The sequence below is a fragment of the Schistocerca nitens genome, chromosome 1 (genome assembly GCF_023898315.1).
Source record: "Schistocerca nitens isolate TAMUIC-IGC-003100 chromosome 1, iqSchNite1.1, whole genome shotgun sequence".
Lineage (NCBI taxonomy): Eukaryota > Metazoa > Arthropoda > Insecta > Orthoptera > Acrididae > Schistocerca > Schistocerca nitens.
In genome coordinates this window covers 190,126,277-190,140,855 of record NC_064614.1, presented here as the reverse complement: position 1 = coordinate 190,140,855, position 14,579 = coordinate 190,126,277, and the positions used below count along the sequence as shown (strand labels likewise).

The following is a 14,579-nucleotide window of genomic DNA, read 5'->3' as shown; positions in this document are numbered from 1 at the left end:
GTCTACAAGAACATACCAACTACACCCAATAATATGCAATGACATATTACTGCAGCCTGCTCAAACATCTCCACTGAAATGCTGACATATATGCAGTAGTCCTTCCATACCGACTAAGTGTGCGTTGCCCCAGCCAGTGGCCATTTTGAACATAACCTGTGATGGTCAGCTGTCACGTTACTGGTCAGAATCCACAAAACTAGTGTATGCAGTTGTTGTCCGTTAATGTGAGCTACTGCTGACACTGTAAAAGTTTTGATGTGGGTACATCTCAAAATACAATATCTCATAGACGACTCGCACTAGAATGCTGCAACAAACACCATTGACAACCTAATTTACTCAGTAGGCACTTTTCTATTTAAAAACGTGTATGTTTGCACAAAAATACACTAAGTATTCTTACAATCTGTGTGTTGGCTAACAAAACAAACACCTGACTATCAATCCATTCCATGAAAGCCACACATCAAATAGCACTTTACATTTCTGCAATATTTGTGGTGCAAATTCTCGAAGTTGTAAAACTTGTACAAACTGTTTCCTGTTGTTGTAGTAGATACCTCGTTTTTGTCTATAAATTACATTCCAAAAGACTACTAATAATATTTGCAGCACATCATATACAAGAGAAGTCAAAGACAAAACGATAGGGGTCTATTGACTGTTGGCATTTATGTTTGGCAAGTAATGGTAGGCCTTAGGGACGTGGCAGCAAGGGATGGGAAAGAACACCGGGTACAGTGAGTGAGTGAGTGAGTGAGTGAGTGAGTGGGTCTGGAGGTCTGGCAGCCATTGAGTGAACAGGGAGATTGTGGAGCACATTGGAACACATGATGCCTGTCATCTGGTCTCCAAAGTCATACTTAGATCATTCCAGCAACTAGGAGACATGGTTAAGAATAATGGTCTTGCTCATTGCGTTTAAACGAATCTCACAATCTACAGCATTGTCCACAGAACAGACCAACAGATCATGCTGCCCTCCCCATTCCCCACCCAGTTCTCAGTAGACTGGCAGGATTGAAACACTCTCTGAGGGTTCTGTGACAAACTAGGCTGTGACTTCGTAGACTTGCACCAGTGTGTTCAATGTTGTAGAGTAATTGGAAATGGGTCAGATGGGCATTTCACATCAGAGGCAACTACCCAAGTAGCTGAATGTGTGTGTGGGTGCAAACAAGTTTTTTCTCTTTTTTTTTAGAACAGGCATCTCTTCATCCAGTCCAAGTAATGAGAACTGTGGGAAACCCAGAAGTATCAGTGTAAGATCAAAAGAAATGTCTCCTGCAGATGGGAGTATCAAAATTCTACTGGTTAACTTCAGAAGCAACAAAGTACCAGAGTTTGAATCACTTCTGAAAAGCACTGAACATCACGTAATATTAGGCACAGAAGGCTGATTAAGACCAGAAGTTGACAAGGAACTTGTCTACTGAGATAAGTTTGTCAGCTATGAGATCGTTTGTGCAGGACTCGGCACCAAGGGTAGGCAAGAAATTATAAAAAGGTTCTATTATCGACCACCAGATTGTCCTGCTGCAGTAACCAAAAACTTTGGAGAAAACCTCACTTCACATGTATGTAAACGCTTTTTCTGAAAACTAGCTGGAACAGACAGTTGAGAACTGCTCTCACGATGGTAGTGTTAGATCCAATGGCAGCAAACAGATCAGACTTCTTTGAGGAAGTCCACATCGGAAGTGGCATCGATGATCATGAACCAACTACAGCAAAAATGAATACCAAAACAGAAAGGGCAATGGAAACAAGCGGAAAGATTTTTATTATCAGCAAACTAGACAGATGAACAATAGTGTCATAGCTCAATGAGCAACTTGAAACTTTCATCCCAGGAGAGGAGCATATAGCGTAACTGTAGCTGAAGTTTACAAGAATAGTTCACTGTGCTCTGTATATATACATATCCAGCAAGACAGTTCCATGATACATAGTCACTGTAGAGGAATAGAGACTGCTACATAATAGGTATAAAATAAGGCATGGGGGATGAGGGGAAGCGAGAGATTGTATATATGTATGTATAAACACTGAATGAAACGCATTTTGCAATCAACTGAGCAATATGTGGAGGTATTGGTGACTACTGAAGCAGAATATTGTTAAATGAACTCGCACAAAATACAATTTTAGCCACATGTAAAGTCTGGTAATGGCACCAGTGTCCAGGCACTTAGGGATGGAGGCTGTAAATGAAACTGAGTAGCAATACAAAGCAGAAAAGCTTAACTATATTTTCAAAACGTTCCTATAAAAAGGAAACCCCAAGAGTATTGCCCCAATTTCACTCTTGTACAGCTGAAAACATAAGTGAAAGAGAGATTTGTCAGTTACATTGAGAAATGGTTAAAACAGAAGAAAGCTGCAGGGCCCAGTGGAATCCCTGTCATATTCTATACCCATTTCACTGCTGAGTTAGCCCCTCTGTTACCTACAATCTGTTGTAGGTCCCTTGAACAAACAATAATACACATTAGCTGGAAGAAAGCACATGTTACACCTGTCTACAAGAAGGGTAGCAGAAATGGTCCACAAAACTATCGTCCAGTATCTTTGACATCGATTTTTTTTGTAGAATCTTAGAACATATTCTGAGCTTAGACATAATGAAGTATCTCAAACAGAAAGACTTCCTTCTTGCCAACCAGCATGCATTCCAAAACCATAGATCATATGAAACCACTTGCACTTGTCTCACATGACTTCTTGAAATCCATGGATGAAGGCAGTTGGGTAGATGGAGCATTCATACAGTCCCATACCTACACAATACACAGTGCCTCCAATAATTATCAAAGAATATACTATTGCAGGATCTTTCCCAGTACCCTAAGAAATTATAGCGATATGTAAAGGTAGTAAATAGCAGAAAAAGTGTCAAGACATTATTGATGAAGCGTGAGCAAAAAAGTAAAAACAAGCGAAAAGCAAAAAGTTGATTTGTGTGTGTATAATATGCAATCGGGCCATTTTTCAAAAAAAAAGTTTTATTTCCTGAACTAATTCACATGCTATGCATGCTCATCGTCAGATCGACCATGTGCACGAGCTGCTACAGCTACAGCCACCCCTGGAACTACGATATTTCCGAATTGGGGCAAAAACTTGATAGCAGCGCCGCCGCCACCCCCTCCCCTCATCCATTTGCGATAGGACGTAAAATATTTCAATTTTTTATATCTCACATCACTGTCTTTTGTTCCTTGGATTCAAACGTGTATATTTTGTAATAGAAGCCATCAAACCTGTATTCATGGCATGGGAAATTATAATGTCCTGTGGTGCTTATCCTGCTTTCAGTCAGCTGGTTTGGCATCCACTCCCATTAAAAAAACTCAATTGATACTGTGTGAGATTATTTCGACTGGGAGAATAGAACTCTTCAGAAAATGTGCACTCTGTATTGACTATTAGCTAATAACTTTCTCTTTTGTATGAAATAAAGTTAAACATTGTTGTTGTGGTCTTCAGTCCTGAGACTGGTTTGATGCAGCTCTCCATGCTACTCTATCCTGTGCAAGCTTCTTCATCTCCCAGTACTTACTGCAACCTACATCCTTCTGAATCTGCTTAGTGTATTCATCTCTTGGTCTCCCTCTACAATTTTTACCCTCCACACTGCCCTCCAATGCTACATTTGTGATCGCCTGATGCCTCAGAACATTTCCTACCAACCAGTCCCTTCTTCTTGTCAAGTTTTGCCACAAACTCCTGTTCTCCCCAATTCTATTCAATACCTCCTCATTAGTTATGTGATCTACCCATCTAGTCTTCAGCATTCTTCTGTAGCACCACATTTCGAAAGCTTCTATTCTCTTCTTGTCTAAACTATTTATCGTCCATGATTCACTTCCATACATGGCAACACTCCATACTAATTCTTTCAGGAAAGACTTCCTGACCCTTAAATCTATACTCGATGTTAACAAATTTCTCTTCTTCAGAAACGATTTCCTTGCCATTGCCAGTCTACATTTTATATCCTCTCTACTTCGACCATCATCAGTTATTTTACTCCCTAAATAGCAAAACTCCTTTACTACTTTAAGTGTCTCATTTCCTAATCTAATACCCTCAACATCACCAGACTTAATTTGACTACATTCCATTATCCTCGTTTTGCTTTTGTTGATGTTCATCTTATATCCTCCTTTGAAGACACTGTCCATTCCGTTCAACTGCTCTTCCAAGTCCTTTGCTGTCTCTGACAGAATTACAATGTCATCGGCGAACCTTAAAGTTTTTACTTCTTCTCCATGAATTTTAATACCTACTCCGAATTTTTCTTTTGTTTCCTTTACTGCTTGCTCAATATACAGATTGAATAACATCGGGGAGAGGCTACAACCCTGTCTCACTCCTTTCCCAACCACTGCTTCCCTTTCATGCCCCTCAACTCTTATAACTGCCATCTGATTTCTGTACAAATTGTAAATAGCCTTTCGCTCCCTGTATTTTACCCCTGCCACCTTCAGAATTTGAGAGTATTCCAGTTAACGTTGTCAAAAGCTTTCTCTAAGTCTACAAATGCTAGAAACGTAGGTTTGCCTTTTCTTAATCTTTCTTCTAAGATAAGTCGTAAGGTTAGTATTGCCTCATGTGTTCCAACATTTCTACGGAATCCAAACTGATCTTCCCCGAGGTCCGCTTCTACCAGTTTTTCCATTCGTCTGTAAAGAATTCGTGTTAGTATTTTGCAGCTGTGACTTATTAAACTGATAGTTCGGTAATTTTCACATCTGTCAACACCTGCTTTCTTTGGTATTGGAATTATTATATTCTTCTTGAAGTCTGTGGGTATTTCGCCTGTCTCGTACATCTTGCTCACCAGATGGTGGAGTTTTGTCAGGACTGGCTCTCCCAAGGCCATCAGTAGTTCTAACGGAATGTTGTCTACTCCCGGGGCCTTGTTTCGACTCAGGTCTTTCAGTGCTCTGTCAAACTCTTCACGCAGTATCTTATCTCCCATTTCATCTTCATCTACATCCTCTTCCATTTCCATAATATTGTCCGCAAGTACATTGCCCTTGTATAAACCCTCTATATACTCCTTCCACCTTTCTGCCTTCCCTTCTTTGCTTAGAACTGGGTTGCCATCTGAGCTCTTGATATTCATACATGTGGTTTTCTTTTCTCCAAAGGTCTCTTTAATTTTCCTGTAGGCAGTGTCTATCTTACCCCTAGTGAGACAAGCCTCTACATCCTTACATTTGTCCTCTAGCCATCCCTGCTTAGCCATTTTGCACTTCCTGTCGATCTCATTTTTGAGACGTTTGTATTCCCTTTTGCCTGCTTCATTTACTGCATTTTTATATTTTCTCCTTTCATCAATTAAATTCAATATTTCTTCTGTTACCCAAGGATTTCTATTAGCCCTCGTCTTTTTACCTACTTGATCCTCTGCTGCCCTCACTACTTCATCCCTCAGAGCTACCCATTCTTCTTCTACTGTGTTTCTTTCCCCCATTCCTGTCAATTGTTCCCTTATGCTCTCCCTGAAACTCTCTACAACCTCTGGTTCTTTCAGTTTATCCAGGTCCCATCTCCTTAAATTCCCACCTTTTTGCAGTTTCTTCAGTTTCAATCTGCAGTTCATAACCAATAGATTGTGGTCAGAATCCACATCTGTCCCTGGAAATGTTTTACAATTTAAAACCTGGTTCCTAAATCTGTCTTACCATTATATAATCTATCTGATACCTATTAGTATCTCCAGGATTCTTCCACGTATACAACCTTCTTTTATGATTCTTGAACCAAGTGTTAGCTATGATTAAGTTATGCTCTGTGCAAAATTCTACAAGGCGGCTTCCTCTTTCATTTCTTCCCCCCCAATCCATATTCACCTACTATGTTTCCTTCTCTCCCTTTTCCTACTGACGAATTCCAGTCACCCATGACTATTAAATTTTCGTCTCCCTTCACTACCTGAATAATTTCTTTTATCTCGTCATACATTTCATCAATTTCTTCATCTGCAGAGCTAGTTGGCATATAAACTTGTACTACTGTAGTAGGCATGGGCTTTGTGTCTATCGTGGCCACAATAATGCGTTCACTATGCTGTTTGTAGTAGCTAACCCGCACTCCTATTTTTTTATTCATTATTAAACCTACTCCTGCATTACCCCTATTTGATTTTGTATTTATAACCCTGTAATCACCTGACCAAAAGTCTTGTTCCTCCTGCCACCGAACTTCACTAATTCCCACTATATCTAACTTTAACCTCTCCATTTCCCTTTTTAAATTTTCTAACCTACCTGCCCGATTAAGGGATCTGACATTCCACGCTCCGATCTGTAGAATGTCCAAAGTTAAACATAGGAAACATAAAAGCAGTAAAAACGAGACAAGCAAGACAGTATACATTTCTTCAATCCTTAGGTCCCAACAGTTTTTCCCTCTAAACTTGTTACAGCTTCACAGATCATACTTTTTCTGCTAAAGAATCTATTATTTCGACAAAGTTCGTCAAACGTTTTTCTACGTGAAACATCAAAATGTCATCTAATACTGAGAAAACTGTTAGTACAAATAGCACTCAAGACTGGTGTGGTTTCTCGGTTTGATTATATCTATTTTGTCATTGTCTGCTAGATAAAACGAAATAGGCTTTTCTAATATTACAGCAGTTGTAAAACACGCCAAATAATCGAGACTGTTTTTGCATAAATCGTCATTTTTATCTATCTTGTCTACATAAATAACATGACAATATAATTCACGAAGTATCAACATCAAATGCCTATTATGCCTACTATAAGAAAAAAGTTTTATTGTAGGGAATAATTTCACTGTTCATTCATACACACCAGTTTCTCAAGCATTGGCTCGAAAACTAGTAGAAGTACGAAATTCTTATATAAATTTGGAATCGTCATATTCTTGCATATAATTGGTGTGCTGTTTCTGCTTCTTCTCCTTCCTCATTCTAACAATCATATCATTAATTTTGTAACTAATCCTGCCATTATCAAAACTTGGTCTCCAGTGAACTTCACTAACCCTGCCAGAATCACCAGTTATCCCGCGTTTATTCTACCGTTAGTCATTATTACCTGTTCGTACAATGCGTTTTCCTCGCTATTCAGAGAACAGAGTAGTGGCTGCTAACTGGAAACAGTACAACTGGGTCTTGGTAGTGCAGCGATCTACCAAATATTTTCTTGGATACACTGAGAAGATAGCATGTAATCTTTCTTAACTGTTAGTCGTTTATTTCCACTCTGGCAGTCTGATTCTTTGTCTGTGGGGCAATTTTTTGTTTCTGAGACTGAGATTCCCCTAGAAGACACATCACGTCCACTATGCACACATGAAAAAATCAAGCGCTGGATACTAGGAACTTTGTGAAACAAGGTTTTTTACTTAAAGAAAATGAATTTGGCGCCCTCTGAAATTGCTACCTTGGGCAGATGCAGATAACCCCCTCCTACCACACCTAGGTCCAGCCCTGGCTACATGCATGGTGGTTCCATTGCCTCTTTGTATCCATGACAAATTCGCTTTGTTAGCGTATATTTTGCAGGTTATATACATACATACATACATACACAGTATTGAGCTGCATTCGAAATAAAGTGCTGCTAAATACTTAGTATGTATATCCTGCAAAACGTACATTATCATAATGAATTTGTAAGGGATACCACAAGCAATGCAAGCACCATGCCATAGTGTTGAGCTCCATATGCTCCAGATACTGTTTCTGTGCCATCGCTTTATGACAATTGATTTGAAGTGACTTGAAAACTTGTTACTGGTACACAAAATAGTCTGTTTTCAATGAAGGTGTTGATTGTATATTGGCTATACCCACATAAATTGTCAGTTGGAATCACAGTTGCAGCTAGCCACTCCTAGTGGCTACAGCGAAATATGTAGGATTAGTCTTTAAATGTTTTGGAGGAAAGTTGTCACTATTCAATTTAAGTACAATAACAAAGATGAGCGACGGGGTAATCACTAGTAGTAGAGCTGAGAAGCAGTTCAGACTGTTAAAACTGAGGTCTCGATCTGGCACAATCCCTATAGATCCCAGGCACAATTTACGGGTACACAGCTCCGGTCTTGACTTAGAATTCAACAAATACCCCTTTAAGAAAGAACCTTACCCTGCAACTGAAAAAGGACACGTCACATCAGTGTATAAGAAGGGAACCACAGCTGTTCTTCTGACCAGCTTCTGTCCGATATTCACTAAGTCTACTTGTAGAAGACTTGTACAACCAAGTCTTAGTTAAAACGTAATAACGTTTTTCTAGTAAACTTGGTATATTTTCTTTCAAACCAACACGGATTACGAAAATGTATATGAATAACTCTTCATAGACAAAAACAGTCATGTCGATTCGATGTTTCTGGAGTTTTCGAAAGCCCTTGATTCCGTTCCCTCAGATCAATAGCTAACAATTGCTACACGAAATATATTTGACATAGTATAGTATTGTTCAGTTCGACCTTGACGGTATAATTCGTATATGGCGTAGCAGTAAATTACTTGGAAGGAGAAACAGCATTGGTCGTATTTTTTTTGTTTTATTATCCGCAAGATCGATTTTCGGTTACTTAGTGTCCATCCTCAGTGCTGTAATATACAATTTACATTGGTAGGCACTGGTGTCAACAAGCTTAGAACGACCACATAAAGTTTATGTGATCGCTCTAAGCTTGTTGACACCAGTGCCTACCAATGTAAATTGTATATTACAGCACTGAGGATGGTCACTAAGTGACCGAAAATCGATTTTGCGGATAATAAAACAAAAAAATACGACCAATGCTGTTTCTCCTTCCAAGTATATCCATTATCTGGTCGTGGTGCACAGGACAATCCATGGAGTCGCCAATCAAGTAAATTAATTCTCTTCTGCATCACGTACAGTAATTTTCATTGGGAAGAAAAATGATTTAGAGCAAAAAGTTTCTGTGATCTCAATTTCATTTAAGTTAAATTTCCGAACTACGACTGATACGGAAGTCAAAGCTCCTACGAGTTTGACATCGTTCATGGGTAGAAGTTTGTTTGCTATCTTCGTGGTTAAGCTTTGATATGACAACAAAAATACACTGTGTGGTTGTAAGCGGTTTAAGGGAAGAAACATTTGTTTATATGCATGTTTCCAAACTCAGGAAGTTAGAAGTAGTGTCAAATTTTATTTAATATTCTGACTTTAACTCGAATATAGGAGGATAATGAAGTGCGACAGGTTATTTTGATTGGAAAGATGCACTTTAGTACATTGCTCTCAACAAATAGCGTTGTTAAGTGAAGATACTGCTGTTGCAAAGCAGTAAATATAATGTCTTACTTGATTGGCAATTTTCTGTTACGCGTCAAAGCCTCAGTTATGAAGCTGTGAAGTCGACGTTCCAGGCTTTCTTTGAAGTGGTTGGAGTGTTGTGATCATCATATAATTTAAGCATATGAACCGTGTGTAAAATGGCTGGGCCACAACACACATTTCCCACAGGATTCCCAAACCCACAGCAAGGTCCCATGAGAAACCAGTTCGGAGCCGGCCCCCAGATGGCTAGCCTCATGGCTTCCAGTCAACAAGCAGGTATACTGTCGTCAGCCTCATCTTCGTTTAGTAAGAAACACTTACGTGAGCGAAATCAGTAATTTATTTGACAAAGAATAATTTTACAATGACATTAGAAATCGTCACCTTTGTACAAAGGAAAAACATAAGCTGTATGTGTTGACATATGAATACAAACATGTTTGATAAGAATATTACTTCTGTTGATTTGGTAACTTGGAAACAAGACCTGCGATTGTCAAGACGTTAATACCTTGCTTGGATTTCCATTAGCTGTCATGCAAGTCTCAATAAATTTGGATTTTAATTATGTTTACCCATGATAACCACAAAATAATTCTAATTTATTATTTAAGTTCAGTATTATTAGTTAATACTAGATTAGTGAACATTTAAATGGAACTTGCTTGTTAAGGTAGAAGAATTGTTTTGGGAAGCTTTGTGTAATAGCTTACTTGACACTGGATCATTTTGCGTATTGACAGTGTGCTGTCAGTTTGCAACCTCTCAGGAATATAAGGCCTGCATACAATATTGTTACATGGACAACACACATCTACAGGTTGAACTTCTCCACTATGTTTGAAGTGCACTACACCCCAAAAAGTCATCTGCATGAAATGTTATTTCTATAGTTCTAGGATTTACATATTCCTTCCGACATATCATTACTGCTACAGTCCTTGGATTTGTGTTTTTCTTCCAAAAAATGAATTTTTGTTGGTGTCTGAGTATTTGTGAGTACTGCAAGGACAGACAACTATTTTTGAATTTCGCTTTCTTCTGGAATATTACATAATAGTTTGTCCATTTTTTGTGCGTCTTAAGATGAGAATCAAACAGAACTGTACCTTTTGTTTGTAACTAAACAAAAACCACTCCAAATCCACATTGGTATTTTCTTCAGTGACACTTGTCGTTGGCAACACCATACCAAAGTTCTTGGGGTATGTGTAAAAACAAATCTGATTGTTAATCTTTTCAAGTGAGTTGAATTTGTCTCCACAGGAATCATAGGACTGACTACTTTGTTAATTCATCAGATGGCATCATTTGTAGGTTTAGTGCTATTTACGTTGTCACAATTGTAGTTTCATGCATCCTTAAGGAATGTATCAGCTTTACCTGTTAAAATTGTTTTGGGAATTACTCTTGATCACATTTTGTCATTGTGGTCTTGCCCAAAGTTCTGCACCCACTACCACATCACTGTGGGATTTGTAATTTACTGTAATCCAACTGTTGCAGGTAATTTGGTCAGGTTGAGATGCTTAAGTGTTACGAACATGAATATGTTTTATCACAGCTTATTACAGATAGATATTCTGGCTAGTGTGACAGTGCCACCACCTTCCTGAAGTACGGTTATAGTGACAAATTATTCCATAGAGCAGCCTGCAGTCTACGTTAGGTTTCGAGGTGACAAATTGGTTGACTTGACAAAGTCACAGATGTTGATATGAATTCAATTTCTGTTAATAGATGGATACAAATTACAGGATAGTGCTGTTGTTTGCTCCAAAGTTAACCTATCTTTCACTATGAACAACTGTAAGGTAAATTTAGAAGAAATGCTGTAGGACAGAATAGACAGTTCTCAAGAGCATTTTGATGCAAATTACATATTTTGTGCATTAACTGTGAAGAAAATATGGTTATAGGGGAGAACTTTGTAACTCTCACCAGATATTGTCAGTATATCATTAATTAACATACTGTGTCCTCAGTGATATTCATGCAAATCTTTTATTGAATCTGAGTGACAGGGACCATTGGGCAAGCAAGGGACTCTCATTTAGGAAGAGTGATGTTACCATCAAGCCCACCAGATTTAATTTTTCTGTAAAACCCAAATTTGACTGCAGTGAGGTTTTTTTTAGGTAAATCTAAGTGTAGTTTGGAAGGTAGAAGATAAGGTACTGGCAGAAGTAAAGCTGTGAGGACAGGGCATGAGTTGTGCTTGCATAGCTCAGACGGTAGAGCACTTACCCGCAAATGTCCTGAGTTTGAGACTTGGTCCAGCACACAGTTTTAATCTGCCAGGAGGTTTTCCTAATTTAAGCGTATATTGAAAGTCTATGGTAATGGGAATTTGAGGTGGTGCAATTGTCACAAGAGACAGGAAACTTAAATCCCCAGATATCGAAATTCAGGCTGCACATCATATTGTTGGGGAAGACTCAGTATCGAGGGTGGTAATAAACGTGTGGCTCCTTGAAACTTTCTTTGTATTATGAGACTCGCCCCAGATGCAATAGAAAACTTTAGAGCAAACCTCAGTTCCCTGATAATACTGTCATCTGTGAAGAAGACTTTAACTGTGTAACAGTAAGTTTGAATAATTGCAGTTTTATAGATGGTATCTGTGACAAAACATCCTGCAAACCATTATTAATTGGCCTTTCTGAAAATCAGTCAGAGGAAGATAGTTTGGAGCTCCCTATTAATGGAAGTATATTACACTTAATGGCAACAGTCTTCGCAGAAGTCCATAATGAAACTGGTGTCAGTGACCATGAGGCAGTAGTTAGAGTAATAATAACAAATTTGTGCAGCTAAAACAAGTTGGCAGATTTAAGTGTGTAGTAAGTTAGATAAAGAGGCAATTGTGCTACATCTCAAAGAGGAGTTCAAAACATTTGCCTCTGGGCAGTAGCATGTGGAAGAACTGTGACTGAAGTTTAAAAGAATAATTGACCATGCACTGGAGGATGGATGGATATGTACCTAGGTGATTGGTTCATGACTATAGGGTCTCACCTTGGTTACAGTTAGTGTAAAGAATCGATGACTACTGCATAATATGTGTAAATTAAAGTGAAGCAAGTGCTATAGATAGGAAGATGCTGAATGAAACATGTATGACTGTCAAGAGGACATTGTGTGAAACTTTCAGTGACTATCAGAGTGAAAGATCTCTAACAAAACCCAAAGAAATTTTGATCTTATGGAAAGGCTGGCAGTGGCACAAAATTTATTGTCTAGACATTGATAGATTATGTGGAAACTGAAGCTGAGGGTAGCAAAGCTAAGCCAGAAATGCTGAACTCCATTTTTTAAATGTTTGTTTACTTAGGGAGCTGCAGATTTACTATGGCAGTTTACTTGAACTCTCACTACTGGTAATACGTGACGTAGCTATTAGTGTTGGTGACTTAAAGACCCAGGAAAAATCACTAACTTAGACCCCAGGCGCAATGTATTCCCTGTTCAGTTCTCCACAGAATTTGCCACAGAGTTAATCACATTTCAACCGTAATATACTGTAGATCCCTTGAACGAAGTACTGTGCTCAATGATTGGGAAAAGCAATTAAGTAAATTGTTCAGTACCACTTTGCCAACTCACAACCTATCTCCTTTCAATGTAACCTAGACCTAGAACTCCACTATAGATCAGTATGCCACCTCATATAATATTTATTTACATTCATTTGCTTTGCCAACCCACCTTAACCTAGACATTAGGTTACAGTATAGATAAGTGTATCACCACAATGTAAATTCTAAAAATTCACACATATCCAAAAGAAATACTGTCAGTGTTCTGTTCTGTCTTCCACTTGCATCATATTGTACTCCGTATCATCATTACATTACTAGTCATAGCCAACATCTGGCATAAGTAGTTCAGTTCATCCAAAACAAGTACAGGTCTCACCTATTGACAAGAGGGGTAACAGAAGTGTTCCACGAAATTACCATCCAATCTCATTAATGTCCCTCTGTTCTAGTGTCCTAGAACAATTCTCGACCTCAAAAAGAATGCAGTATCTTGAACAGAATGACTTCTTGCATGTCAACTAGTGTGGATTCAGGAAACTTAGATCATGCAAAACACGCCTTGTGCTTTTCTCACATGACATTTTGAAAGCATGGATCAAAGCAGTGGGGTAGATACAGTATTTCTTGTCATCCAAAAGGCATTTGACTTAATACCACTCAAACATTTACTAACAAAACTGTGGTTCTGTTGGGTATGAAACAAAATTTGTAACTAAGTTGAGGATTTCTTGTAAGTAGGATGTGATATGTTATCTTGGATGGATTCATTGACAAAAGTTGAAGCAACTTAAGGTGGAAGTGTGTTGGGACTGCTGCTGTTCTTGTTGTATATTAATGGCAATATATATTGTAGCTTCAGAATTTTCACAGATAATGCAGGTATCTTTAATGAAATAGTGTCAGACAGAAGCTGCAGAAATATTCAATCAGATATTGATAAGATTTATAAATGTACAAAGATTGGCAATTTGCTTTAAATGTACAGAAGTGTAAAATTCGGCACTTCACAGGAGGATAAAATGTGGTATCCAATGACGAAAATATCAATGATTCACAGTTAAAAATCAGTTAACTCTTCAAATACTGGGTGTAACAATTTGTAGGGATGTGAAATGGAATGACCACATAACCTCAGTGATAGGAAAATGGTTGGCAGGCTTTGATTAATTGCTAGTATACAGGGATAATGCTCTCAGCCTACAAATAGCTTACAAATAAATTGTGCATTCCATCTTATAATATTACTCAACTATTTCGTCCGCCCCTGGTAGCTTAATGGTCACCGTGACAGATTGTCAATCCTCTGGGCCCGGGTTCGATTCCCGGCTGGGTCGGGGATTTTCTCTGCCCAGGGACTGGGTGTTGTGCTGTCCTCATCATCCTCATTGACTGCAGGTTGCTGCAGTGCGTCAAATTGAAAGACCGGCACCCGGCGAATGGTCTGCCCGATCGGAGCCCCTAGTCATACAATTAAAAAAAAAACCCAACTGTTTGGCTGCCGTACCAAGTAGGATTAACAGGGGATGTTGAATTTATAAACACAAGGGGTGCACGAATGACCACAGGTTGGTGTGATTGTGGGGAGAGTGCTGAAAATTCTGAATTGGCAGACTATTGAAGTCAGCACAAGTTGTCGTGGAAGCTTAAAAAATTTCCAGAACAGGTATTATGTGAAGAATCTAGAGGTACTCTTCAGTTCCCCTATGTATTGCTTTTGTAGTGATCA

At 38.7% G+C, this 14,579-nt stretch overlaps 1 protein-coding gene across 2 annotated transcripts in view; it reads left to right on the top strand.

The window, feature by feature from the left end:
• Positions 1–8,989: 8,989 nt before the first annotated feature.
• The window catches only part of LOC126245231 (mediator of RNA polymerase II transcription subunit 30-like), a 93,245-nt gene continuing 87,655 nt past the window's right edge, over positions 8,990–14,579 (top strand). Inside the window, exon 1 of one of the 2 annotated variants that reach the window (XM_049948298.1) lies at positions 8,990–9,587. In XM_049948298.1, coding sequence (XP_049804255.1) covers positions 9,467–9,587 — 121 coding nt within the window. In that variant the 5' untranslated portion in view covers positions 8,990–9,466. The remainder of the gene's footprint in view (positions 9,588–14,579) is intronic. The other variant, XM_049948299.1, reaches the window with a different exon arrangement.